Consider the following 26,852-nt stretch of genomic DNA (forward strand, 5'->3'; position numbering starts at 1 on the left):
AAAGCGCTTCACTGTCGAAAAAAGGGAATGTTTTTTTATTTATAGATACAAATCTGAATGCTCTGCATCAGTGAAAGTGTGCTTAGCAACCTTATTTTCTCTCTCTTAATGGAAACAATGTACAGAAAGGCCCTGTGATTTCTACCGCCTGACACTGCAGAGCACACGGAAGGCACATTAAAACAACTCCTAAAGCCTCCACTCCTTATGAAGCGCTCTACTTGTGCTCACTAGACACTAACTACAACAGCAACAACCACCACACTTTTTCACATGAGAGACACACCTCATGCTTACTGATACAACTTGGTTGCTTACAATTTTAGACCACACGACAAGGAGAAGGTTATGTGACTGGAATGAGCTGATGTGGAATTACAGGATTTCTCTTGATATCATGGGCTAGCTGTTCAATTAATTTAATTCACCGGCAATTGGAGAGATTGTTGTCATTATAATCTACCAGAAATGTATATGAATAAATAATTTAAAAAGCTCATTCTAAACTCAGTAAATCCACAACACTCCAGTATGTGTATCGGCCATCTGCATAAGTGATGCATCAGGGTCCTGCATAACATGCAAGGCCAAGCTACTGCTTTGTTTCGGTGTGCTCCGTTTGATGCTGAATCTTGCGTTACCTGCATGTCCCAGCTGCTTGTTTTAATATGGCCAGACTTATCAGATACAGCTGGAGGAAGTCATATCTAAGGCCTCACACAACTAGGGCAGAGAGAGAGAGAGAGAGAGAGAGAGAGAGAGAGAGAGAGAGAGAGAGAGAGAGAGAGAGAGAGAGAGAGAGAGAGAGAGAGAGAGAGAGAGAGAGAGAGAGAGAGAGAGAGAGAGAGAGAGAGAGAGAGAGAGAGAGAGAGAGAGAGAGAGAGAGAGAGAGAGAGAGAGAGAGAGAGAGAGAGACTTTTTCCCACACTGCGAGTCACAGCAGGTGTATTTATTTTTTTATTTTTTTCATTCCCCCTCCCAGTTTGTTGAGGTATCCTGTCTCTGATGGAACTGTAGCATGTCTATGACTTGTCAAAATATGGTGCGCACACTGTTGATATGGGATTGAACCATAATAACCTGAAGGCTTTTACCTATCATTGCTCAAGGATTTGCCAGAAATGTTTTTTGGGAGTTTTACGCATGTCGACATCAAGGCATTTGCCATCACTCTTGTAGTTGTTATTGTTGTTGTTATTATTATTATTATTATTATTATTATTATTAGTAGTAGTAGTAGTAGTAGTATTTGTCTGATACCGTTTTTGGCACTTTGTGGCACTTAAGCTCACTTGATTTGAGTGTCTGCACAACGTGCTGGTTATTTTTATATTAATTCAGCTGACAGGCTGTGACTAATGAGGGTCACAGCAGCTATACGGTACATAGTGCAGAGGCGATTGCAGAAGCTGTTATTGTGCAAGGGATTTTGCAGGAATCCTGCATGGTAAAGGTCGTGTCTCAGTCATGATGTACAATGACAGCAATGGAAAAAACCTAGTTGCCTATGATTTGCGAGGTGAGGTGTCTTGATCATTAGCATCCCTCTTCTTTCTGAGGCTGAGTTCTGAGGCTTATGAGTCTTAACACCACACTGCCGGGCACTACCATGTTTGCATTGGCTCTGCTTTATGTTTCATCCCCTATATCTAGGATAAGGTGGCAGAGCTTAATATGCATTGCTGTGTGCACACAATCCAGCAAGTCATATGCAAGGTTAAAATAAACCCAATGTAATGCAGGGATTTAATTTTAAATAGAACATTTATAGAGAAAGCCATTAAGCAATTCAATAAAGTGACTGACGGTTTCTATGTAGCAAGAATACTGTTTATTGGGTTGAGTATTTTACATTTTACATAAATAAAAACAATTAAATTTTTAATGCTTATGATTAAAATCATTTAAAATATCAGTCCTTAAAATCACTTAAAAATTTTTAAAATCTGTGATTTAACAAGGAACAAAACAATTAACTTAAAAAAACGTGCCCAAAACAACAAAACAAACGTGATAAAAGCAAAAAACTGCTCACCAAAAAAGAGTCAAATACATTGAAAATAACTGAAAATGCATTAAACAAATTAAAGAAACAATTAAAAAGTAAAAATAAAAAACAAACAAAAAAGGTCTAATGCATTTTAAATTAAACCCAAAACGGTCAATGTATTTGACAACAAAATATAACAAAACTATACCAATAAAAACCCTGAACAATGTGATTTAAAAACAACTAAATCTTTAAAAACAATTAAGATTCGTTTTTTAAAATCTTTTTTAAAAACAATCATCCTTAAAATCTTTAAAAGATCTTGGACTCGGGCTCCAGCAGGGGGAACTAACCGTCCCCGGAGGTGGGTCCCATCATGGGATCCTGAGCTCCCCCAGATCTTGTATGCGCCAGTTCTTATAGGCTTCCTCCTTGCCCCTCTGATGGACCTCCAGATTGACATAGTCTCTTACAAACACCATGCCCCTCCGCGCGATGACGATCGGGTCCAGCTCCTGCTTATTGAACAAACAGATGTTCCGTCCCTCCCACAGTGCCTGCTTCACTGCGCAGACGACACGCCACCAGCACCTCAGGGTAGATGAAGAGATTCCCTTGGCCGGACCATATAAGATCTGCTGGGCGGTCGCCCGCGCAGGAACGGCAAACCTGTGGAGGAACGGAGAAAACAGGAGCCAGACCCTGTGGGCGGAGGGGCACTCACTAAAGATGTGAGCCTCCGTCTCCTTCCCCAGGCAACCCTTATAGGGGCAGATGTCATAAGGAGCTATGCCCCTTCTGTGCATGAACACTCGGGTGGGGAGACACCGACTCACAGCCATCCAGGAGACATCTTTCTGCGTGTTCGTGAGGCAAACGTGCGTAGCGTTAGCCCAGATAAACCGGCAGGTTTCGGGAGGGAAATCTTCTATCCGGCTGGTCTCCTGGGTAGATCTCATCTGACTACAGATGGTCTTGTAATCCCAGGAGGCCAGCACGACTTTATGGAGGCCTACTTCGAGCGCAAAGGCTCGGAGCGCCCTGTAGAACGGCGGGGGATCCCACGAGTGCGGCCTGGTGTTATCCATGGCGCAGAGGCCGAATGGTCTCAGGCTGCTGGCAAAATAAAAGCGGTTCATGAAACTCACTTTCTTGCCAGCAGCCTGGATGTTCTTGACCACATAGGCCAGCCCCTGCGCCTTTATCAGCCGCACAACGTCCGGGGCCCCCCTGCCTCCATCCAGGGTACCCTTCACCATCTGCACTCTTTTCAGCCTCTCCATTTTGCTCCCCCAGACAAACCGAAATATAATTCGGGTCACTAGTTTTAAGATGACCTTGTCTGGGGGGAAGATCATTCCTACGTAGAGGAGTATCGGGAAGAGGATGGCCTTTACGACCAGCACCTTACCAGCCATCGTCAAGGTCCTTGTGCTCCAGCCGTGGATCTTCCTTTGGACTTTTGCTATGGCCTCCTCCCAGCTCCGGGTGCCCGTGTTGGTCCCGTCGATCGTGATCCCCAGAACCTTGATAGACGGCTTCACAGGGAACACGGTCGGCGGGCCCCGGCCGACAGGCCATGCCCTGGAGAGGTAGACCTCGCTCTTGGCCTTGTTCACAGCGGCCCCTGTCACCCTGCAGAAGCCGTCCAGCAGTTCCTCGACCCTGGCCACGGACGGAGCGTCCACGTGACCACGGCCACGTCGTCCATATAGGCCAGGGCCTTCAGTTGCTCTCCGCCGGAACCCGGGAGATGGAAACCTGTCACCCGGACGTCCCGGCGGATCGCCTGCATGAACGGCTCCAAGCAGAGGACGTACAGCAGGGCCGACAGGGGACAACCCTGCCGGACCCCCGACCTGACCGGAAATGCTTCGGTCAGGTGGCGGTTCACAAGGACCCTGCTGCTTAGGCCGCTGTAGATGATCTTGACCCACTTCCTCAGGCCAAGAGCGAGACCCATCCTCTCCATAACGAGCTGCAGGTATTCGTGGCCCACTCTGTCGAAGGCTTTCTCCTGGTCCAAGCTGATTAGGACCAGGGGAAGCCCTCTCTCGTTCGAGTAGGCCACGACATCCCTGAGCAGCATGGCGTTGTCGGCCGCCGATCTCCCCCGGGCACCACAGACCTGGTCGGGACCCACGACTTGAGGGAGTGGCCGCTGCAGCTGGAGCGTCAGTGCTTTGGCCAGTATCTTGTAGTCGGTGCACAGGAGGCTGACTGGCCGCCAGTTCCTCAGATCTTTTGGGTCTCCCTTCTTGTGAAGAAGGGAGAGGATACTCTTCTTCATCGAAGGGGCCAATCTGCCCTCTCTGTACATCGACCCCAGGACCTGGCCCAGATCTTCCTTAAGCACCTCCCAAAAGATCTTATAGAACTCAGCAGGGATCCCGTCGGGACCCGGTGTCCTTCCAGAGTTAAGACTCTTTATCACCTGGGAGAGTTCAGTGGTGGTGATCTCTGGATCCTCCTCCTCCTCCTCGTCCCCCTCATTGCGGGACTCCAACAGGGACAGAAAGTGATGGATCAGATTTTGATCCACCACCTTCTGGTCGTACAACTCCCTGTAGAAATCCCGCACCACTGTCTCAACAGCCTCTCTGCCCTCCACCTCTTGCCCCGAGGAGTCGATCATGGAGGACATTGCAGGCCGCCTCTCCTTCGTTTTCTTGAAGAAGAAGCGGCTGCATTTCTCATCGTCCTCCATGATGCGGACCCTGGAAAGGACCTTGATCTTCTCTTGCTCCTCCCGATAGAGGGCGGAGAGACTCAGTTTGACCCGGGCCACCTCCTCAGCTAGGTCGAAGCCTCTGAGCTGTAAAAGACTCAGGCGCTGGAGGCGGGCGTTTAGATGGGAATATCTCGCCCGCCTCTCGCGAGCTTTCCGTTTCCCCAGCTGAATGAAGTAGCCCTTGGTTCTTTTCTTCATCATCTCCCACCACTCTATGGGAGAATCAAAAAGGTCCTTCAGGGTCCTCCACTCCTCGAGGCGTCTGCTAAAGGTCTTAATCACACGAGGGTCATCGAGCAGAGAGGTGTTGAGCTTCCAGACCCCAGGCCCCGACTCCCGTGTGCTCGGAATGAGCACCTCTGTCGTCAGGAGCCTGTGGTCTGAAAAGAAGACCGCCTCCGAAGTCATGGCGGTCCTCTCCAGTGGCTTGCTGAGGAGGACGAGATCTATCCTGGAGAAGGAGGAGCCAGAAGAACTCACCCAGGTGAACAAGGGGACCAGGTCCCGACCTGCGTCGCAGAGTTCAAAGTCCTCCACGAACGCAGCGAGGTCCCTGCTGGATCTATCGTTGCGGGGCTTACTCCGGTCTACATCCCTCAGAGCACAGTTGAAATCACCTGAAATGATAACTGGCAAGGTGCCGATCAGGAGCGGGCATAGCTGAGGGAGAAAGAGGACTCTCTCTCTCTGGCTGGTGGGGGCATAGACATTGACCAGCCTCAATACAGCCCCCTTGTATTTAAAATCGAGGCTGGCTAGTCTGCCCGCCTCTATGACCTTAAATGTTTGTGCTGTTATGAAGGGGTTTTTCAGGAGTACGGCAATCCCGTCCACTCGGGACACATTGGACCCCGACCAGAAGGATTCTCCTAGGGTCCAAGTGTCCCGGAGATCTTTATATTCTTTTTGGAACGGGATGCCGCACTCCTGCAAACAAATAATATCTGCCTTCATTCCAGCCAGAGAGTTTAAAACATCAGTCCTCTTTTTCACCTCAGCAATGCTCCTCACATTTATTGAAATAATGGTTAATGCCATAATGGCTGTGAGGGCAATTACCCGCTCCGTAACAATCATGTAAAGAAACCTTTCTCTTCCTCACTCCTCTCTTCTCCCTCACCTAGCTTAGCGCTAGCACCCATCATTTCAATCATTTGCCTCACCGCTTGATCCTCTAGGAAGACTATGGGGGGGGCTCGGCTCCCGCCACCCGGTAAGGCGGGCAAAACTCCACTGGGCTCAGGGCCCGTGGTGCTGGAGGTTCTCCCTGGTTCCTTTGAGGCCGAGGCCCGACGAACAGATGGCAGGGCAGAGGCTTTATGTACAACTGGGGAGAAAACTGTGTAGACCCCGCTAGTTGTTCTTTTAACTAATGGTGGGGGAGGGGGTGGTCTCTCCCTTCCCGGCTGTCTGCCGCCGCAGGCCTCCTCCCCCAGCGCCAGTGACCTTACCATCACGTCCCTGATGTCTTTCTGGGAAAGGCCACTGGCGCCGACTCTCATCTCCTGAGGACCTGCGGCTCTCCCACTACTGCCGGGAGGGCATACCTGACCCCTCCCCTGGGAGAGTCTCAGTTGTGGGGCAGGAGGAATGTTATTTCTAGGGGGCCTCTCATCTACCAGGCTGCCCACTCGGGGCAGTGGAGAAGGCCCACTACTCTCCTCTCCGGAGTCAGAGTGGGGCGTATAGAAATTAGAGGGAGGGGACTCTGGAGCGGGGGAGGAGCCGGCAGGGGGCGGGAGAATCTGCAGAATGGACCCTTTTTTTCATCATACCCCCCCTACCCATGCTCCTCTTCTCTGCCCTCCTTCTCTTCCCCGCTACCACTGTCCACTCTCCCTCTGCCTCCACTTCTGACCCAGAGTCAGAGAGGGAGCCTATGAGGCTCCTGAGGATTGTTTCCTCTCTACCCCCATCTTGGGGTATCACTTTTGGAGGAGCCTCCGCTTGTAGCAAGAAGCTAACTGAACTGTTCAACTCCACAGAGTCTTCAGAGGTTTTTCCTGTCAATCCATCAACACAGAGATGTTGCGTCATTTGTCCCTACAGCCATGGTAGAGAAATCTCTGTTGCACAAGCAGCCACTGTCATACCTCTTCTCCATTGACTGTGGTCTCTGTTCCATTGCAGAATAACTGCATGTGACATTGAAGCTTAGATTTCCAATGCATAAGTGGAAAATCAGGACTCTTGCATTGCATTTTGGGAGCAGGAATGTCATTGCTCTGTGTAGTTGTATTTGTTGTCATTTTCTTTTTTTCAACCTAGGTTATTATGTTCCTTTGTTCTGTGCCAGCTAATTGGATGATTCTTTAGATGAATAAGATTGAAGAATAGTTCATGAATGAAAACAAGACTGGACCTTGACTTAGTTAGGATCAAACTTTAACATGTGGAAAAGTTAAATAAAATACAAATGTATTGTATTTATAAATCTATAAATGTACGTGTGTGTGTGTGTGTGTGTATAGATAGAAAGGCCCTAGATGTAATTGTTGTATCCCTTTATACCACCTCTGTTATAAATCCCCCCTCATCTGTCACCACCAGTTTTCTCTTTGAATGGTTTTGTACCAATGTATAGGATAGATTTTATTTATAATATGATGTGTGGGTGTAGATTTTGCCAAAGCCAAATTAAGGTATGCACTTTTTGGAACTAATAAATTGGTTTATTTTCTTGGGAGGTCATTAGTATATTTTGGATCTTGTCTTCATTCCGTGTCAAAAAGGCCAGACTGTATACCTAATCACCTTTAATTGTGAAGGACTTATATGGGAATGGCTGCTTTAAATGTGATATATACAGTGAAAGTGTGTTTTTCAGACTGAGCTAAATCAGGTATATGGCCAAAACCATGAGCAGTTAATACAAAAAGATTACTTATATTCTACAAAGTCTTATATATGGTGTATAGTAAAATAAATGAATCAAATCAAGAATACATATGTTATATTCTCCACTAAATTGTATTTATTTCCCCTAAGATGTTTCCACTTGCTTGGATCTCCAGCTTCTCTTTCTCATGTCATGCCTGCACATTTTATTATTTCAACTTCCCAAGTTTTATGGCTTTTTTTCACCTCTAGATATTTTTTGCTGGTAATCCATCATTAAGCAATACAAACCCTATTTTGGGATCAGAAATAAGGACGTGAAATATTTATTCCATTCATGGATAAATGTGTGCAACTGAGCTGTGATTGTGTGCTGATGTGAGTTATAAACATTTCTCACATGCTTTTCAAATCACTTGTAGTTAATGTGTGTCTGAAATGTGGGACGCCACAGAGGAATGCTTGAGTTTATGCACATAGTTTTATATATCTAGATTTAGATACATAAGGCAATAACCGGTGTGCACAAAAAGAATGAATGTCAAAACCTTAATTAACTGGTAGATAACAATCTCGTTACTTTGGATTTAAAAAAAAAAAATGCATTTGACAGTAAAGGGTGAAATGCTTAACGAGGTTTTTGAAAAAACAGCCATCCAGTGAGCACTAGTTTACAGGGTTTGTTCCTACATATCTTAATCAAAAGTGACAACATTTTTTGTTTTGTTTTTGGGATGTTAGATCAAAAATAGTGTGCTGGCTCTAACACCTTTGTTTGCTTTAAGATCCAGTGGGGGGAGACTTCACACCAAAAGCAAGGAAACCAATAGCTACCACCTGGAGCTCTGCCTTGCCTGTCAGTGTCGAGATGGATATGCTGAAAAGGCAGATTTCACACAAGATAACAGCTCCAACGGGCATCAGCAAAACACCCTCATGTACCAGCAAGATCTTAATGTAATCTTATTCTTGCCTCCACTGGATTGTCTGGGGCAGGTGTGTAGCAACACTTATGCAAGAATCCTAAACAGTTCCTGCAGCTGGTGGGCACTGATAGGTGTGATCAGCTCTAAAATAATACATGTTTTTATATACATAGATGTGTGTGTGTGAGAGTACATTCAGATAGAAGTGTGTTGAGTGAGGTTTCCTTTTTTACAGTATTGTCAATTGCATTTTATCCAGTGCCCTTCAACCTACAACTCAAAGTGCTTCCCAGTTTTGGAGAAACTATAACCTAAACAAATACAGCAGGTAAAGGGAATATGTGCATACACAGAACAAGAAATACATGGTGATGGTAGTTATTGATGGGCAGGACGATTCAGGATGCAAATGCAAGATGTGAGTAATCTGAGTAAACTGTATATACCCAAGCAAGACATGGCAAGAGTGCTTTTGTTTTGTTGTTTCGGAGTCTTGCAGTTGAAGAAACCTTTTTGAACTCTGATTCTTCGAAAACGGATGATTACATTGTTTCGATTGTAGACTGTGAATGCTTCAGACTAAGTCTCTCTCGCATTTGTGCGTATATGTTATCAGTGTTAATATATGTATATATTTTTCCCCAATTGATTACTTGCGATATATCATGATTGCACAACAATGCTTGACAACTGTGAATAAACAACACGGTCTAGTGTAATGTTAGTTTACTTACTCTCTGTCCTTCCTGTCAATTAGATCTGAGCTTGCTCTGAGTTGACTGAACCCCCTGGTAGTGCGTCAACATGTGGCCCGCATGCTCATACTTTTTCGGATTTGCTTTTACATTGAGAGAATCTGCAACACCAGCCATGTGCTTGTCAACATAACACACACTACTTCAAAACTTTTTTTTTTTTTTTTTTTTTACAGTGTTCTTTTTATGTCGGCCTTCTGGATACAAAACACATCTTCATTTGCAGGGTTGTCATAAAGTTCTTACACAAGCCATCTATTTTTCTGAAGTGTTAACGGTCCTGTGTTTACATGTGCCATGGGTGACCCATTTCAGATCCCTCGTCCACCTTTATTTTCCCTCATCTTTCCTATGTTAATTCTGTATGTCACATGGAGATCATGTTCTGCTTATGTAAGGATCAGTCCAAACACAGCCATCCCAAAAAAACTGAAAAAGAAAAAAGACAGAACAAATACTACAGTAGTAGGTCATCTGCATTCACATTCCTGTCACATGCCTTACTAGTGGTGTCTTGTGCTGTACGATTGGTATGACTCACTGTTTTTTCAGCTCACCTTGTTTTGCCCAGCCTGTGCACAATGCATATTAAGACAAGCAGCCCTGACACGGATTATATGATTGATACAAAACATCACACCCATATGTGTTATCTTCATACAAGTCAATATTATGATATTGTGATATTTTGAAATAGGGTCATGGCACTCTTCAGGGGATATGCTCTATTTATACATTACATTATTCTACAAAGACAAAAAAAACCAACAACAACATGTTCATGGAATCAAAGGCCTGAACAAATGGAAATGATGAGTGTATTTATCATTGAAAATACGATTCGCTTCTTTACACAAAGCCTGGTGGGTGTCTGGAATAAGCTGCCCCAGCTACATTGTAGAAGTAGATTCTCTGAGATGTTTGAGGCCAGAGCTGAAATCCCCAGATCAATAAGTGGTTGGCAGCCAAATGAGCGAGATGGCTAGAATACCTCCTCTCATTTGCAACCTATCTTATGTCCTTACGTTTTAGTCAGCCAAGGAGTTCTTAAAGCTTTGTGCATGGAAGTGAAGCGTATGCTCAGTGTCTAACATTCAGGGAGGCTGATTTCCTTGCAAAGCTCTTGACAACAGAATGAAGATGGAAAAACAGCTCCTCGGGAAGTTGCAAAGAGGATTTATTCCTCTCACGGTGTCTTTTAACAGTCACACAACCCTTTTGTTATCTATTGATTGAGCTTGGGGAAGGAGGGGTGAGGTGGGGGTGGTGGTAGTCTTTTCTTTACACTATTATTTCCTGTAGCACCAGGCATTTCCTTAGATCTCTGCTTTGAAGTCCAAACCAGGTCAATCTGAATGCCACTGCAATCTGTTACAGTATAACTTGTGGCACCCTTATGATTTAGACAATAGGATGCTCACTAGATTTTGTCATCTAAGCTTATCGTTGCCTTTCGGTGTCCCTCAGCTGGAGCCGTGTTATTGTGCGTGCAGCAGAGCGGCGCATACAAATGAGATGAAATCACAGTGTCTGCAGCCTCCATGGAAAAAGCACTTGGTCCGAAAACATGCTGGGGGAGTGAGTACAACAGACACCATGCGTGTAAACATAGTGTAGGAGATAGCGGTCAATAGAGGCGCTTGTGCCCACAGCAGTACTGAGAAAAGAGAACAGTGGTTTAGAGATTTCCTGTCTAGGATTGGGTGACAGCTGTGTATTAATGAATGTACAGTTTATTTGTTCTCTCACTTTTATGGGTTATGTCTATTATATCTAATACAAATGCAAGCTCAAAAAAACTTGTATTTAAAAAGGTAAGGCAGTTATTTTTGACATATACCGCTATATATTATATTAAAGGCAATTCATGAAAATGTTTATTCATTTGAGTTTTTTAGGTGTGTATTATTTACAGTATGCTTAACAGGATATGCTACTACATTTAAATACATTACATTGAATGTGAATATAAATTAAGTTTACAGCTCTTAGACAACACAGAAGAGAGATGGGGAAAATATTGCATTATTTTGAAGTATGTTTTATTATTTATCGATTTCCAAATTAATAGAAATTGATTCTGAAAAGGGTTAGACTAATCACAAGTTGGTTTACTTGTTCCCAAATCTCAAGCCCAATGCATTGGTGTAGAGGCTGTGTCCTCCTGTCCCCTTCTGCCTAGAACACTTCAACGCTAAGACTCGTAACTAAAATGTGCCTCTTGGTAGTCTTTCCTCACTGTGAGCCCAACACAATCAACAAAGCTTGGAGCATCATAGGTAGTACAGCTACAGCTCTCACTGATTATAGTGGAGTTAATAGACGTCCCAGAATGCAACAGGGGTTCACAGTTCCCTATACAATTGGAGGACGCCCAGGCTGACATTGAGTCCATTCAACATTGACAGTGCTTGGCCAGTTGTGTTCCTCCGTTTGCTGAATCCATGTCGGAAACTTCTAACACATAATCCCACCCACATGCCATGAAGTTTTTTCTTGGTATATCATGATATTCCCATAAGCCAGTGTAGTACAGCACAGTAAAGGTGTGTGGAACCCATAGGAAAGCACAGTGAAACTATAGTTGAACCACCGTAAAATTATCAGCTTTACAGAAATAGAACAAAGTATCAAACACTCTCCGTATTAAGCAAATGCTGTTCCAGGTGACATGTATTCTTTCTTCTAAACTACATTCCTTCGAGCAAGGAAAACTGTAAGTCATTAGAAATCCAATCTGTCTTTTTATAGCGTTTTGTTGTGAAACTAAACAGATTTGTCTTTCTACAGTTCATACATATTTTCTGTAGGGCATGTTGATCTATTTTATGTTGATTATTATTTTATTTGGCCTTACACCTTTGTCCAAGGAGACTAGCTTTCAGCTTAGAAAAAAATAAAAAGGAAAAAAGAACAAAAAGAAAAAAGTGAAGTTACATAGCTCTAAGGTGATGTAGTGTAGGGTTACAAAAATATTAAATTTTAAATAAATTTTAAGATGATTATATAGTATAAGGTACTGGAATATATAAATTGGGATATAGGAGTATAACACATTTGAATACTGTACCATTAACTTTTCAACGTAAACTATCCAATTCCAGTAGGTGTTGGATTTTTGTTTGACAGAGACTTCAGCCTTCAAACTAATGCAAATCCGCCATTAAGCACTATATTTTTAAATTTGCTATCAGGGACTGGGTGAAGGTTTTGATTTGCTCCGGCTCTTTGTGTTATTGTAAACACACCTCTGTAAACGTAACTGCGATGAAACATGCTAATTAGATAGCTGAACCCCACGTTTCTACAAAATAGGAAGCTAGGGAAACAAGCCGGCGAAATTCAGTTAACTGTGACAAAGGGGAAACGTATGCCCTGCACAGTGTCAAATGCAAAGTACAAAATTAAATCAAATGTGGAGAAAAATGTGATTTGTTCACATACTGCAATGTTATACTCCAAAAATCATATTTGTATTTCACTTCAAGTGATGTCTGAAGGTCAGAACTTTGAACTGTATCACAAAAAATAAAATTAGATAATGACCTAATATCAAAAGACAGCTGCTCCCTATGTCTATAATAGTTAGTTAGGCTCAACCTTGGCTTTAATGGCAGCTGCAATCCTTTTGATAGATGTCTAGAGGAATACTGTGCCATTCCTCCCTGAAGTGCACTTTTCAGTGTAGGTCTTTGTGGTCTCTTTCTGATTTGCTGTGTCAGTTCAGCCCAGAGGTGTTTTGTGGGCTTTTGCTCAGGGTTGTGAGCAGGCAGGAAATGACTGACCCTCCTCCTTACAATATCATCTTTGTGACACGGCATTAACATATTGGTAGATGCACTAGAGTTCCAGTCGAATGTTGTCCAAGATATCTGGCGTGTCTGGTGTGTTAGAACCAACAAACCAATCAACAAATAAACAACCTCTGCATACCATATGACCTCTGGCACAAGCCATTATTGGCAAACGAAGGCTTTTTCCATTCCTTTTTGACATTATAGTGTAGATGTTACTGCAGATTCATTTAAATGTGTTGTTTGTTTTTTCTTTATTTGACACTTAGTGAGCTAGTAATGTTTTCTATGCAGTGATTCAGTTAACTGCCTTGTCAGTGTGACTAACTCATCCGCGTCGACAAAGAGACTCTTTGTGTCCTTTAAGTGAGGGTCAGAAACATGTGGGACAGTGGGGGGGTAGGATGTGATGTGACATCTCTCTCTTTCTCTCTCCCTCTCCATCTAGGTCATCCTCACCAACCAAATCACAACACATCTGAGCACCAAAGCTACAGCTCCCTCGCGCTCGGAATGGAAAGTTCCTGAAGGTAAAAGAGAGCCTCCCCAGTTATCGGATGGGTTAGTCACACTGGCAAAGCGTTTAACTGAATCACTGCAGTTTGTAAATGCCATGTCATGTTTTTTCTTGGAACTGGGCAAACTGAAATATGGCATGGAGAAAACAGCCCTCATATGCCCAAGTTTGTATACGTATACATCCCATTATTTTGTACAGCTCCACTTCTAAGATATGAAATGTAGACCAGCATATTGTACATACATCCAAAATCTGCTAAGGTGCAGGGAAGAAAAAAAATTCTAATCAGACTGCTTTATATCCACACACTTACATCGAGCAGGTTTTTATTTTAAACTTTGAGCTGCATAAGAAAAACATTTGTTAGACCAAAAAACGTGTTTGGATACTATGTTTTCTTATTATGCCCCTTAAATTTTAGATACTTACAATATGTTGGTCTGATTTAGATATAATCTTGGTGAAGCTGCACAAAACAGTGTGCTGTACACTACCGGTCAAAAGTTTTAGAACACCTACATTTTTCAAGTTTTTATTGAAATGTACGCAGTTTAATGTCTCAATGTAATCTGAAATTAAAGCATAGAACAAAAACAATTGGAAAAAAAAACATAAAAACAAGCGTATTTGCAAAGAAATTCTATCGATCCGAGTGATCGGTGACCGTCTGAATGGGGACCCCCCCCCCCCTGGTTTTACCCCTGCGCTTCTCTGACATGGAAACTGTAAATCAGATTTGTTTGAGAATGAAATGCTATGAAATGTACATTATTTTTCAGTTTTTGGTACCGTTTACCTTCGTACAATTTCAGGTTATTCACTGGACTTGAACTGCTTAAATTTCAATACAAACTTGGAAAAATTGGTGTGTTCTGAAACTTTTGACTGGTAGTGTACATAAATATATAATACATATTAAAGTGACTTTCTCTTTCCCACACCTATATTCCATGTTGCTAAATATCCACTTTTAAACTATTGCAGTAAGTCTGACAAAATAGGGAGTAAACATTCCCTTTTGCTTTGAAATTCTCACCATTAATGAGAATGCCCAGTGTATATGCATTCAATCTGCAGTGTACAAATGGGTTCAACTCGAAAGCCCCAGGCATACTACTTCATAACACTTAGTTCTCAAGGAAAGGAAGAATCATTCTATTTTCGCCCACAAGATATGAATAGCAGTCTTCAGCATGAGCCTCTGTATCAGGCCATGCAAGGCCAACAGACAAATGTATGCGGATTTGCTTCATTTTAAGCCTTGCATTTTGTTGTAGTCGTACTAGCTCTGTCTAGTTTTCAAAAACTGCTCTTGCTAATGCATAAGAACTTGGGATTTTAGTAAGGCAATATTTATTAATGCCTGACAGCTGCTTAAAAATCTTCCAAAAAATATATATCTTTATAAGAGGACCCTTGAGCAGAAATGATTAAAGAGGCATACTATCTGTGCTTGTGTTAAACTGAGGCTTGAACGCAAGCAGATTCCCACTGTGAAGTTTCATTTGTAGGTGGTGAGGCTGCTTGTGGTTGAAAAATGTGCGAAGACCAAAAATAATAATCTGTTTTGGATTATAACCATGTTGCTACATTTCCTTCTCTCCCTTTGTATGGGTGCTCTTAGGTGAAGGTTGTGGTTAGATTTGTCTCAAAGGCATCTGCAAAGGTTAAAAATGGGAGTGCTTCTGGTTAGGGTAAGGGGACATCCCCTCCCCCCCAACACCAAACTCCCTATCTCTGTCTCTCTCTCTCTCTCCCTCCCGTTGTTCAACAAAAACACCTGGGTTCTGTTGATGTGGCGGCCTGTAACTTTACTCTCCTTACTTATCTAATTAGAACTTTGCTTCCAAACAGGAAAAAGGGCCCCTTTACTCCATCTGCTCAGGCCAGGGGAAATATAGAACAATGAGGCATATCCGATTCACAATCCTGCTTGTGTAATCAGATTAATATCTGACTACTTTGGCTTAGCCCTTAGCGCTTTTTTTTTGTAGGTTTCTGTTGTCACTGCCAGGTATTTCTCCGGTTTCTTACAAATGTCATCTCTTTCTCCTCATGATGATGATGATTTTTTTTTAAATACTTCGGAAACTCTCTGCTTTGAGTAAGGGAGAAGAAGAAGGCTCTCCAATTTCTGCATCCAGGTTTAACCAGCAGTGTAATGGAGAAAGAAACATGCTAATTGTCTCTTTCTTTGTATGGTTTTATACAGGATATAAATGGGGGTAGTAAAGCATGCCAATGAAATACGTTTTTTTAGAAAATAAGGGGAAACAAATTGTGGTTCAGGTGATGAAGAGCCTCATTCCCACTGCTGTGTATTTCTTACTCGTGGCATTCCAAAGTTAACCGTAAATGTGTAGTGCAGAAAGTGCATTTTTTAAAGTTTTTTTTTAATTTCCTCTCTTTTTCAAAAGAGAAAAGGCTTTGGACATCGGTCAGAGCTCATCATTTTCCAGTAGCAGCTACTTTGAAAGGCTACTGAAGTTCTCTAAACCAAAGCACAACATTCCCCCATGCCTTCTCGTAATTATTCACCCCCCATCCAAGTTCATGTCTCTTATTAAGAGCACTTCAAAACAGATGGCTCTTTCCTTAGGTTTTCATGATTGTATGCACTGAGGTCAGTTAACTGTGCTGTGCTTCAAAACTAATTATTGGGGCTGGGGAAATGTGATTTAAAGTGTTTTTTCTGGTCCGACTTAGTTCAGGCTTGAAAACAACAGGCTTTACGCCGAGAGATGTGGGTGTATGGAACACACTGTCCAAGAAGTTTTATGCATGCTGGGTCTCTGAGGGCATTTGAGAAGAGTGTTAAAGGGACTCTGACATTAGTATTGTGTGAACAACAAAGGGAGCAAGACATTCTGTGGCATTCTCAATAGCATTCTCTCCATATATTCTTGTAACCTTTTTCTATGTGGTTGACTGTTGATTCTGATCATGTTTTTCCAGGAATTAACAACCTCCAATGGCCTACTAAAATGTATTGAGGGGCTCTGAATGGCTCTACTACTAAATCCTTTGATTTATAATGCAAGTTGGAAGCTATTGCTCAGTCATTTGACACTTCCTTTTGACAATCAGAAGTAACTGGAGATGCAGCATTCTTCAGAAAATGATTGACTGAAAAATATGCATACCTGTATTAATGAATGAGCCCAATTCCCCTTTACTTACAGAACTGTCCTATTCTGGCCTCCCTACCATCTTGTATGGGTCTAGTAGGGAGTACGCAGTCATTCAAAATCAACACCATGGGTGCTTCTGACACATCTCTGCTAAGCCTGGAAGAGTGTGTGTGGCAGGGTTTGGTTTGAGACGTGCATTGGGTGAATGTGAGAGTAGTTGATAACAAATGGTTTGAGATGCTGCTCACGTCACGTCCTTCTGCAATTCTGGCTCATGCTTTGACCACAGAGTGGATGCTCAATTACCTAACTCTGTATAGGTTGACAAAGATATGCAACCCACTCGTTGTCTACAAAAATGGAACTGTGCCAATGAATGCATAGACTGCTTCTATTTCATGCAGGTTTAGGTTAATGGTTCCTAGAGTGAAGTAGTTCCAGAGAATGTATTGTCTTTGTTGTTTGTTTTTCTTGTTTGTTTATTAAGATGAATCTTGAAGGAATATGTTTTAATTAACACAATTTTTCAGATATGAGACACCTCCTCCTAAGTTCTGCTTTACAACTGGTACAATCTGGTCAGCAGACGGACTAAGGCCGTCAGGACCCAAGTTGCAAACAGCATGGCAGGAGGGAGGTGGGATTGAAGGGGGGAGGGAGACTTTGGTGCACAGCCAAGTCTTTAAAACCAGGAGAACTCCCAGTTTGAGGTCAGAAGTGGACTTGTATCTCTGGGGTATACTGGTGGCATTGGACACTTTGTAACAATGAGAGTCCTGGATACCTGAGATCCAGATTTGAGGCACATCCAGGTGGTAGACTCTCTTGGTCACAAAATATGGGTGGATCATGTGTTCGATAGATGTGTCTGATCTTTCAGGAGCAAAAGGGGAAGATGCAGGAAATTATAACCTGGTCACATTCGACATTGCACACAGCCAAAGCAGTTTAGTATCATTTCACATGCATAATCTTTGCCAAAGTCTTCCTGTGTTTGTTTGGGAAAAATTGCATCTCAAATTATACTGTTTTAGGGGGGCGAATAGGGTCAGCTCGATCCACTATACCAGTCTGTTAGAATGCTTGATTAATGCTGTTGCTCAGAGTCCTACTGTTTTAAAATGAGAAACAAGCTATGCAATCTATACCAGATACAGATGTCTTTTTGTCTGTGTCATTTCATGCTTGGTGTTTTGTCACAGTTGAGTAATGTCCATGTCGAGGTTGCTTATTTGAATGCAGGAGGCCCCTGTATTACTTGCAGATCTCAAAGAATTCAAGGTTTACTAATTACAGACTGATGCCAGGGGTACCGGTGCCAGTGCTGTGCTGGGCCCGGTTTTGCTGAAATCAGTATGGGTAAGATACTGGTAAGATACAGTGACTGTATGCCCAGCTAGAACGAGGTGGCAATACTGCAACCACTTAGGCTCATATCAGATGTTTTTGCAGCACATGTAGACTCCATGAATGTAATAATATTGGCAAACACACTTGTTCATGTCTCCGTGGAGGAATATGCAGTATATTTTTAATCTGAACTCCAGATATGGATCAATTCAATGTTCACCTTACTGTGCAGCCATCAGAGAGCATACCAATTGGAAATTGGAAACTGTTTTAAGATAATTGTGACCTGTGCATTTAACCTTCCTTCAGCAACATTGTGTAGTGTGACGTTTCTGCAATGGCTTTATGATGTAATATGTGCCAGGCCCACACTGCCACATGAACCAGAATGCAGTGTGTCAGCTGGTCTGGAGTCTAAAGAACCCAGTGACAAAAAGGAGGCCCAGTTGTTCTTTGTTGCTGATGTAGTCCTGACTTTTTCTTCCTACGTGGAATATAAATTTGGTTAAAAAAAAATAACTACAGAATGAAACATATCTGGCGGTAAACTATTAAAGCTATTATAGAAAAACAATGCATGTACGTTCTCTATTATTATAGTATTCTAAATTCAAAGTGAAATGCACTTTATGGGATTAAAGTGATTATAGTTCCCTGCCTCTTATTTTGTGAGCTATACTCGATATGCCGAATCTGTTTTTCAGCACACTGTAGACATCTGTGAGCATTTGTAATTTTTAGGCGAGAAATTAAAGCAGATCGACTTAATTACTTTAGCGCTGGGTCTTTTTTCTTCATCCTACCCGTAATGCCAAACCATGAATCACATAACTTTTAGAGCCCTGAAATCTGGTAACTATTGTTTCAGCCTTAGCCTGTTTTGGTTTTTCGTTTTATTACTATTATTTTTGATTTCCTGTTAATCTCTTGTTTCTGTTGTCTCTCACCACGTAATGGTTAATATTCCAGCCAGAAGCACCGTTCTTCCTTTCTGACACTTCAGCCACTAGGATGTGGGTGTTTATAATAACTTGTTGCGTTTAAAGCCCACGCCAAGCAGCGTGCTAGAGCTCGAGAGGAAATGCCTTTCAGCTCATGAATTTCATTATTCTCCTGGAGATCTGCACATGCTCAATTGTTCTTCGATGTGGAATCAGGGAACTGATATTCGTAGACATTTAACTGTAAACTAGGTTAAATATATGAGGGCCCCCAGGTGTTTATATGCTGAAATCAATACACATTAAGTTACATTTCTTAAATATAATATGAATAAATATGATTATGTTAACTGACATGGAGGTAAAGGTTGTATCAGTATGGGCCTTCATGTACAGTGTAACAATCACATTCTATGACAATGGAGCCACTGGCTTTTACATTTGTGCACATGAAGTTGTTCACCTGCCCTATGGGATATTTTGGCTTCCCAGACCAAATCTGAGCTTTAACAGAATAATTTATACCTAAACCTTTCTTTAGACCCTCTTAAAACATTTTCCATACAGTATGATTGGAAAGACCTTTTCATTTGTCTACTTTTCCATAACTGTAGCTTTCCTGCAGTCTGCAGTCTCCTAATGTGACTTGACAGCACACAGACCTGTCTCTTGTGTACACTCTATCAGACAAGTCTCTTGTGCTTTTTAATCTTTTTTTTATGCTCTGAAGTTGAAGAGTGCTGTATGTGTTTTTACAGAGAAGTTGGTGCACTCATTCAAGTTAGCAAACAAATCAGAATGAACTGAGTTTTTTGTTTTGCAAACTATTTACGATCAAATATAATTTCCTCTTTCAAAACTGCCTTTGATTAAATTTGGTGCAATATATGACATTTGTTGGTTGATTTATTAGGCAGCATGTCTCGTGGTCTGTTGCCGGTTTTAGCTGTGCCAGTTCATTCTCAGGACTCTGAGCAGGCAAGGAAATGTTTTCAAGCACTTTTTTCATCGACCCCAGCTTTGTAACATGGTGTGGTCTAGTGTTGGTAGCACAGGGCCTCACCATAAAATGTCATCACTCCTGACTCTACATTGCTGTACAAAATATCACTGTATATTGCAGCTTTCTTGGTGCTCCTAACCTACACACATTTCAAAATAGCACATGCCCTAGAAACCATTACCGGCAGAGTCACATTATTTTTATAAAACACTTCGCTCATATAGATACTTGAACTGTGTTTATCTCCAAAGATCAGTCTGGTGGTGAACTGATATGAGAAGATGTTTTTTTTTCTACACGTATACAATGTATTCATAGAATTTGCTGAAACATATGAAAAAGCTAAGTTGTCACTAGCTTATTGTAATCAGAAGTAAGGCGATTGATTCTTATCTCGCAAGATTAATCTCTTTAGCTGTATCTCCAGTCACACCTTTTTTTAATTCTTGTTTTATTTAGCAATTTGTAGCAGAAGCAACCCAACATATCAGCATACATTGACACCTTAGCACTTCAGCACGACTTTCAACTGTTTTCTCAGGAGGTGTGGGGCCAGGCGCGGTTGTCCCAGCTGATTATGATTTCAGCATGAACAAGCCGTTCCAAATATAAACACCAACCGCACCCCCCCACCATAGAAATAAACATAAAACCCATGATGCAGGCCGCAACTCCCAAATGTCCTAACGCTATACTTAATTGGAGATAAAGGTTGTATTCTGCTCAGTTTTGTGCTTTGTATTATTCTGTCACATACCACTGTGTCAAAAGCAGCAGACTTAATCACATGAGTACTTGGGTGACTTTGACTGCTTTTTCAACATTTTCACCATTTCATACATCAAACTGGCCGTTGAAGAAACTGGCTGACACTTTTCCTAGAATATGTTATTCATTTCCTGTGGTTATTATGTGAATTGCTTAGTTGAGGGTGTTCTGATGTTCTTTCCAAAAAGCAGTAATTCACAGCGATGGGCCCATTGCTGGATGCCAGTGTTAGCCACCTTTTAGTTTGGTGAAAACCTTGGAGAAGTAGAAAGGTACCATGTGTCAGCAATACAGTTTATGTTTATCTCAGCAAAGATATCAGCACTGTCCTAGTCACACATTGCCCAGTGGAAATGGACCTGGAAGTGCTTTAAAGGTCTGCGGTTAAATGGTCCAGAGAGTGATGCACGTTGTTCAGTCACGAAGAGCAGATGACGTTCTTCAGCCTGAACGAAGGAGCACTGCTGAAAAATACTTATGTCATTTGGCAGATCTTCCTGTTTCAATTTTTATTTTCTTTTTAATGAAACAACAGCAGCTCTCCAGCCCATGCATCTATGCTTCCTTTTTTCACATTGTATTATGGGTTCAAAATTCTGTGCTTTCGTTTCTGTGCTCACAACTTTGACTATGACTCCTGCCCTGATGTCAGAGATGAGAGGAGAAAGATACACTTTTTCCTCTGTATTGAAACTTGTTTTTGTCAAGGTCTCTCTACCTTATTCACCCATGTGTCCAAGCTGTGGCATTGTAGAGACTGACACAGCTCTAGCTGATAACACTGGGGAGATCGTAGGTAGCTGGTAGGCTAAAGGATTGGCAACCTGAGGAAACCCTGTCTGGCTTGATCCCACCCAGGCAGAACTTGGACAAATTTGGTGCTGCCCCTTTGTGGAATTTTTATCCCATTGTATTTGAATTATTTCTCTGCCTGCATTTTCACTTTTATCTTTCTGTCTGCAAGGTCTAGCCTCCTAAATGTACTTCAGCTGTCAAGCCCTTCCAGATTTCATCTAAGGGGGCTGAAGAAAAGTAGCAGAAACTCAAAACTAAGCTGCAGCAAACGGCAGTATCTGGTAGCTTGGCTGTGTGCTTCACTCAGGGCTTGACGCAGACATATCTACATCAATGCAGTTATTTGCACCAGCGCCATGTAAGTACTGTGCGTTGTAAGCTAAACCACTGTTTTTGGCGGGTATGCCTATTTTGATATGAGCGATGTTTACTTAAAAACTCTTACCACAAGGAAAGATTGTTCCCTACAGTTTGTTAGGTTCTAACATTTCTTGAAGCCCAAGCTCTCTGGACTTTTGAATGCTGGTGGTCTTCGTCTTTCGATGACACAAACATCTGCAGGGTGCTGTCTTTTGCTTCCCTAATGAGGGATAATTATCATGCACTGTTTTTCCTCAGACGCAGACTGAAATTAGTTGTTTACCATAAACACGGCTGTGTATGGTGCACACACACACACAGCCACACGCACCACACCGCACCGCACACACAGATGCTCACACATTGGGTTGCATGCTTGCTTGTATAGCATTCAAATCAGCATTTCCTTTCCAGACCGAAAGTTATGCTCAGGTAAACGAAGTCGCCTACGCATTTTGCTGCAAGCAAGCATGCCAAACCCACATACCATACTCACTTTTTGGCAAGGCCTGAGCTTTGTGTGATTTCGTAACCTATTCAGCCAGTATGTTTTGGAACATGTAAGAGCTACAGATGGAAATGTAGCTGTAAATATCCCAGATGTGTTTTATCACAAGGTAATGTGGTCAGAACGCTATACTTCAGTATTTTTTTTTTGTGTGTGTGAAGTGGAAAGCTGCTAAGTTTAGGATAATGGAAAAATAAACCACATACAATCGTTTGAACATGTTCTTTTTTGGAGTCTGAAATTGGTTGTTCTGTTGACTTTGTTTTAACTGATTTTTTTTTTTTTTCCTGGGCTGGCTTTGTATTATAAATGATCATATACATGGATTTTTCCAGACGTATGTAGATGTCTTGAATACATGACTGAAAATAGAAAGAGGCAGAACTCTATGGAATTTAAATATACACTTGCATACAAACTTTTAAAATCATAAACAGCCATCATTAAAATGTAGAAATTATGCTTGTCAGTCCTCAAAATAATAATAAAAAATGTTTCTGTGATGTTGAAAAGATGTAATACAAACCCCCCTAATTATCTTTGTGCCATACTATTTTGCTTTTCATTTTATTGAATTTTTTTAGCAGATTCGCTTTACAGGTGTTTTGAATCATCCAAAAGCATGACAGATTTGCAAAAACACTATAAACAATACTATCAATCACACAACTTCTTTACTGACTTTGGCAACATATTATCACAGACTTAATGTCAACTGGATAATGGTGCCAATGAAAGAAAAACAAAATGAGATTGAGAAGTCTCATCATAACAGCTCCTAAAACAGGCCATATTTGCACTGTTCTCTCGGGTTAAGTAGAAACGTATTTAAAAATAGGAATAACCACATGTCCATCAAAAAAGCAGATGGAATAATGCCTTACAGTGCAATTTCTAATGCTTGCTGCTAAGTAATTTTTTTCCAATGCAGATTCAGTTGCTTAGACAAGATCTCAGAGTGACCTAGATTCAAAAAAATCTCACTATGTGCCAAAAAAAAGGAGTGCCAGCATTTTATCAAGATGGTGGTGGATGAGCAATACATTGGATACAGTAAACTGTATGGGTACTTTGTCCATGTATTGACAGTGACTGCTCTTGGGGGTGGATTAAAAAACAACAACGTAATTAACCCATTAAGGAACTAGGCTTGATAGAGACCTTTACTGTATATATAAGCCATCCTGCAGGCCAAAGTAAGCCAAAGAAATATAGGTGTGTTGGCGTCTGCTCCGTTTTGTGCATGGTGCTGTGTCACAGATTTAAGGCTGCAGCAAAGCTCCATTTGTTTGTCGGTGTTTGGTTTGGGCATTCCACTCCATTAGTTTATTGCATTATCTAATTCAACTTGAGTTAAATGGCAATACATGTGTATGATTTCCATTAGAGGGAAAATTCAAATCACGCTTTTAGATTGGATCAGGATCTGGCTGTATGGACTTTGCCATTTGTAGTTGCTTCTACCAGTATTTCATTTTCTGTCCTTATCCAGGCCTACATCATGGAAAAACCCAGATCATTAGTTTAGTTGTGTCTGGATAATCACGGGTAATTTATTACTTTATTTGGCCAGGGGAACCATGCGATTCAGTGACAGCATTGTTCCTGAAGCTGTTCTTTTTTCTTTTTTCCTCCTGCTTTTTGTGCTGTGGTTGTCGCCCATGTGAAGAAATGTTTCCAGCAGCCTACATGCAAAGCCCTGGGCTCTCAACATCCAGCCACCTGGCTCCCACTGAATCTCTGCTTCCTGACCTCAGGACTGGTTTATTTTGAATAGGCCGAAACGCAAATGCGCTCTCCCCCTAATGAGAGACTCTACAATTGAACCGGTTTACAGGGAGTCTGCCAGAATCATTAAGCATTTCATAATTGCCATTTCCAGCCAAACACAAAACTGAAACATCTGCTTAAGCTCCCCTAACCACACACCCCCCTCACTTCTTTGCCAGAGGGACAGACCTATCCAAAAGAAGACATTGGAATGTTTCACATGAAACCACCAAGCCATCTTTGAGTAGAAAATCTAGTTTCAAAAATAATATAAAATTATAAAATTCACTTTTTTTCTTGTTTTTTTAGTTTTTTTTTGTGTCATGTCATGGTTGTAGTTTTTGTATTGAACAAAATCAAATTCCATCTCGTCACAAGGTAAACATGGGCAAATGTGACAGTTTTACCCATATGACAAAACTTGCCACAAATGACATTGTTCTATCTCTCTGCAACAGATCAGAGCTTAGAGCATCTATCTAAACCGTGGCACTGCAGAATCACTTATGCACCTTCAAAGATAGACACTTATTTCTGCTGCACTGGGTATGAAAGACTCCTCATTGCCATACAGTGAATAAATAAAATATGTTGAATTGTTTTACAGGAGCACTGCCTGGTGAAATGCAATCAAGTGGCACACATCACTCATCTGCTCCCATTTTACTCACCCCAGAGGGCATTTTATATCACCATTATAATAACACTTTTATGCTGAGGGGTAGTAATTCATCTATGAATATTTGTGTCTTATAGGTCAGGGTTTCAGTCCAGCTGTTCTCACAATTTAAATGGCTTTTCATTGTCATAATGCTGGGAATGAGTTATTAAAAAAAGAAAAAAAGAAAAAAGAAACCGCAACAGCAAAGTTGATTTGACTTAAGATAAGATCATAATAAAGCTAATAAAGGAAAGGAGACCAGTTGAAATATGTTATGGCAGGAATTTGGTAGGAAGGAAAAGGGCATTTCATGCTGAAAAAAAACCAAGCTGTGCCATATTTGTACTCTATAATATCTAACCTCCCTTAAATACAAATATTTTTGTTTTTAAATTTGCATCACAGTCCTGATAGGACTTGAACACTTGAACTAATGAACTAGTGTTTAATGTTAAGTTTCCCAGCAGTATGAGCATAATAAGAACTGTCTGTTCACTTCAGAAGGTTATTGTAACACACACACACACACACACACACACACACACACACACACAACACAAACACAAACACAAACACAAACACAAACACAAACACAAACACAAACAACAACAACAACAACACCACAAAGAAAGGGGGCAGTTTTGTGGTCTGCTCACTGGAATAGTTACAGCTTCCGTCTGGCAAGATTCACTGATGCTGACTGTGGAGACTTCCAGATTTGCTTTTTTGATAGTGACAGAAGAGAAAGCCTATTCTGTACACTGACCTACTTTGCTGCTTTATTGCTGAAGAGACACAGAATTGGGTTATTGTGATGATGCTTTTCTTTTCATTATTTCATTTTTTTTTTTCTTGCACATTACCCCATTAACTGTGGAAATGTTACGCAAAATGTCATGTGAAGTTGTCTTGTTACCATGACAACAAAGCTGCTATAGAGGAATAAGATCTATTAGGGAACGTTTGTATACAGCCTCCAGAGCAACATGATCTGCTATATCAAATAATACTGCTTTGTTGAATTGAGCATCTTTCAGGTGGAGATGATGACACAAGGCACAACACCAACCACAAAAGGGAGCAGTCTCCAACCTATATATATATTGTAGCTTGCTCTTGTGTATCATGGTGAAAGGTGGTGTTTTTTTCCCACAGACACTGATGTACACATTTTTAGTTTTTAACTTGGTCTCTGTGAGACTATGAAGCATTAGCCTCACTGGTGAGGAAACACAAGTGGGGAGAGTTGGAATTCTGTGTCAACTGGAGACAGAAACGCAGGGTGTTGAGGATGCCATCACCGTGGGTCTTTCGCACACTGCTTCTGTTGCAGACCCTGGGTAATGAGACTCTTATTAAATCATACAAGATAATTACATTGAGCGCGGCTATGGCAGTGACTTTAATAAGCTGCCGTCTGATTCCCAATGAGTTTTACAGCTGATTACCAGGCCGCAAAACAATCGGCCATTGTCAAGGGTCAGAGCCATCTTAATTAATTGTACATGACATAATGAAAACTCGCTTATAAAGCTTTTCACTGCTTCATAATACTCCCAGTGTCTCTGCTAAAGGGTATTTTATTTGTGCCATCCTTGTGATAGTCAAAGAAGTCTTTTTGTCTTTTTTGTGTGCGTTTGTTGTTGGGGGTGGCGGGAGTTGGGGAGGTTCCCTCGATTGTACTTTTCAGATTTTATTTAGAGGGATTTTCTCTAAACGGCATTTGACTTTGTGTGTTCCAGTGAAATCTCACTGGGATTCTGCAAAAGGAAAGAAGGTAAAAAAAAATTAAGTTACAGGCCAAGTAGGAAAGGTGTATTTGGTAGCTCAAATCCCTGTTCAGTATCTATCCTGTTTAGCCAAACCTTCACCTCCAGGATATAAAGGATGATATCTGTTTGCAGCGATGACAGTGTGGTATTAATGTTGCCGTTTTACCCCCCAAACTCCCCTTCCAGATGTCCCTGGTGTCTTTCAAATAGCCAATTTGACAAATTGTAGTGTGCTATCT

At 41.7% G+C, this 26,852-nt stretch overlaps 1 protein-coding gene across 3 annotated transcripts in view; it reads left to right on the forward strand.

Moving 5' to 3' along the window:
* rad51b (RAD51 paralog B) overlaps window positions 1-26,852 on the forward strand; it is a 205,123-nt gene that overhangs the window by 82,275 nt on the left and 95,996 nt on the right. For all 3 annotated transcript variants that reach the window (XM_066694439.1, XM_066694440.1, XM_066694442.1), the window contains one exon: window positions 13,483-13,564. In XM_066694439.1, the coding sequence (XP_066550536.1) occupies window positions 13,483-13,564 (82 nt within the window). The remainder of the gene's footprint in view (window positions 1-13,482; window positions 13,565-26,852) is intronic.

The sequence above is a fragment of the Amia ocellicauda genome, chromosome 21 (assembly GCF_036373705.1).
Source record: "Amia ocellicauda isolate fAmiCal2 chromosome 21, fAmiCal2.hap1, whole genome shotgun sequence".
Taxonomy (NCBI): Eukaryota; Metazoa; Chordata; class Actinopteri; order Amiiformes; family Amiidae; genus Amia; species Amia ocellicauda.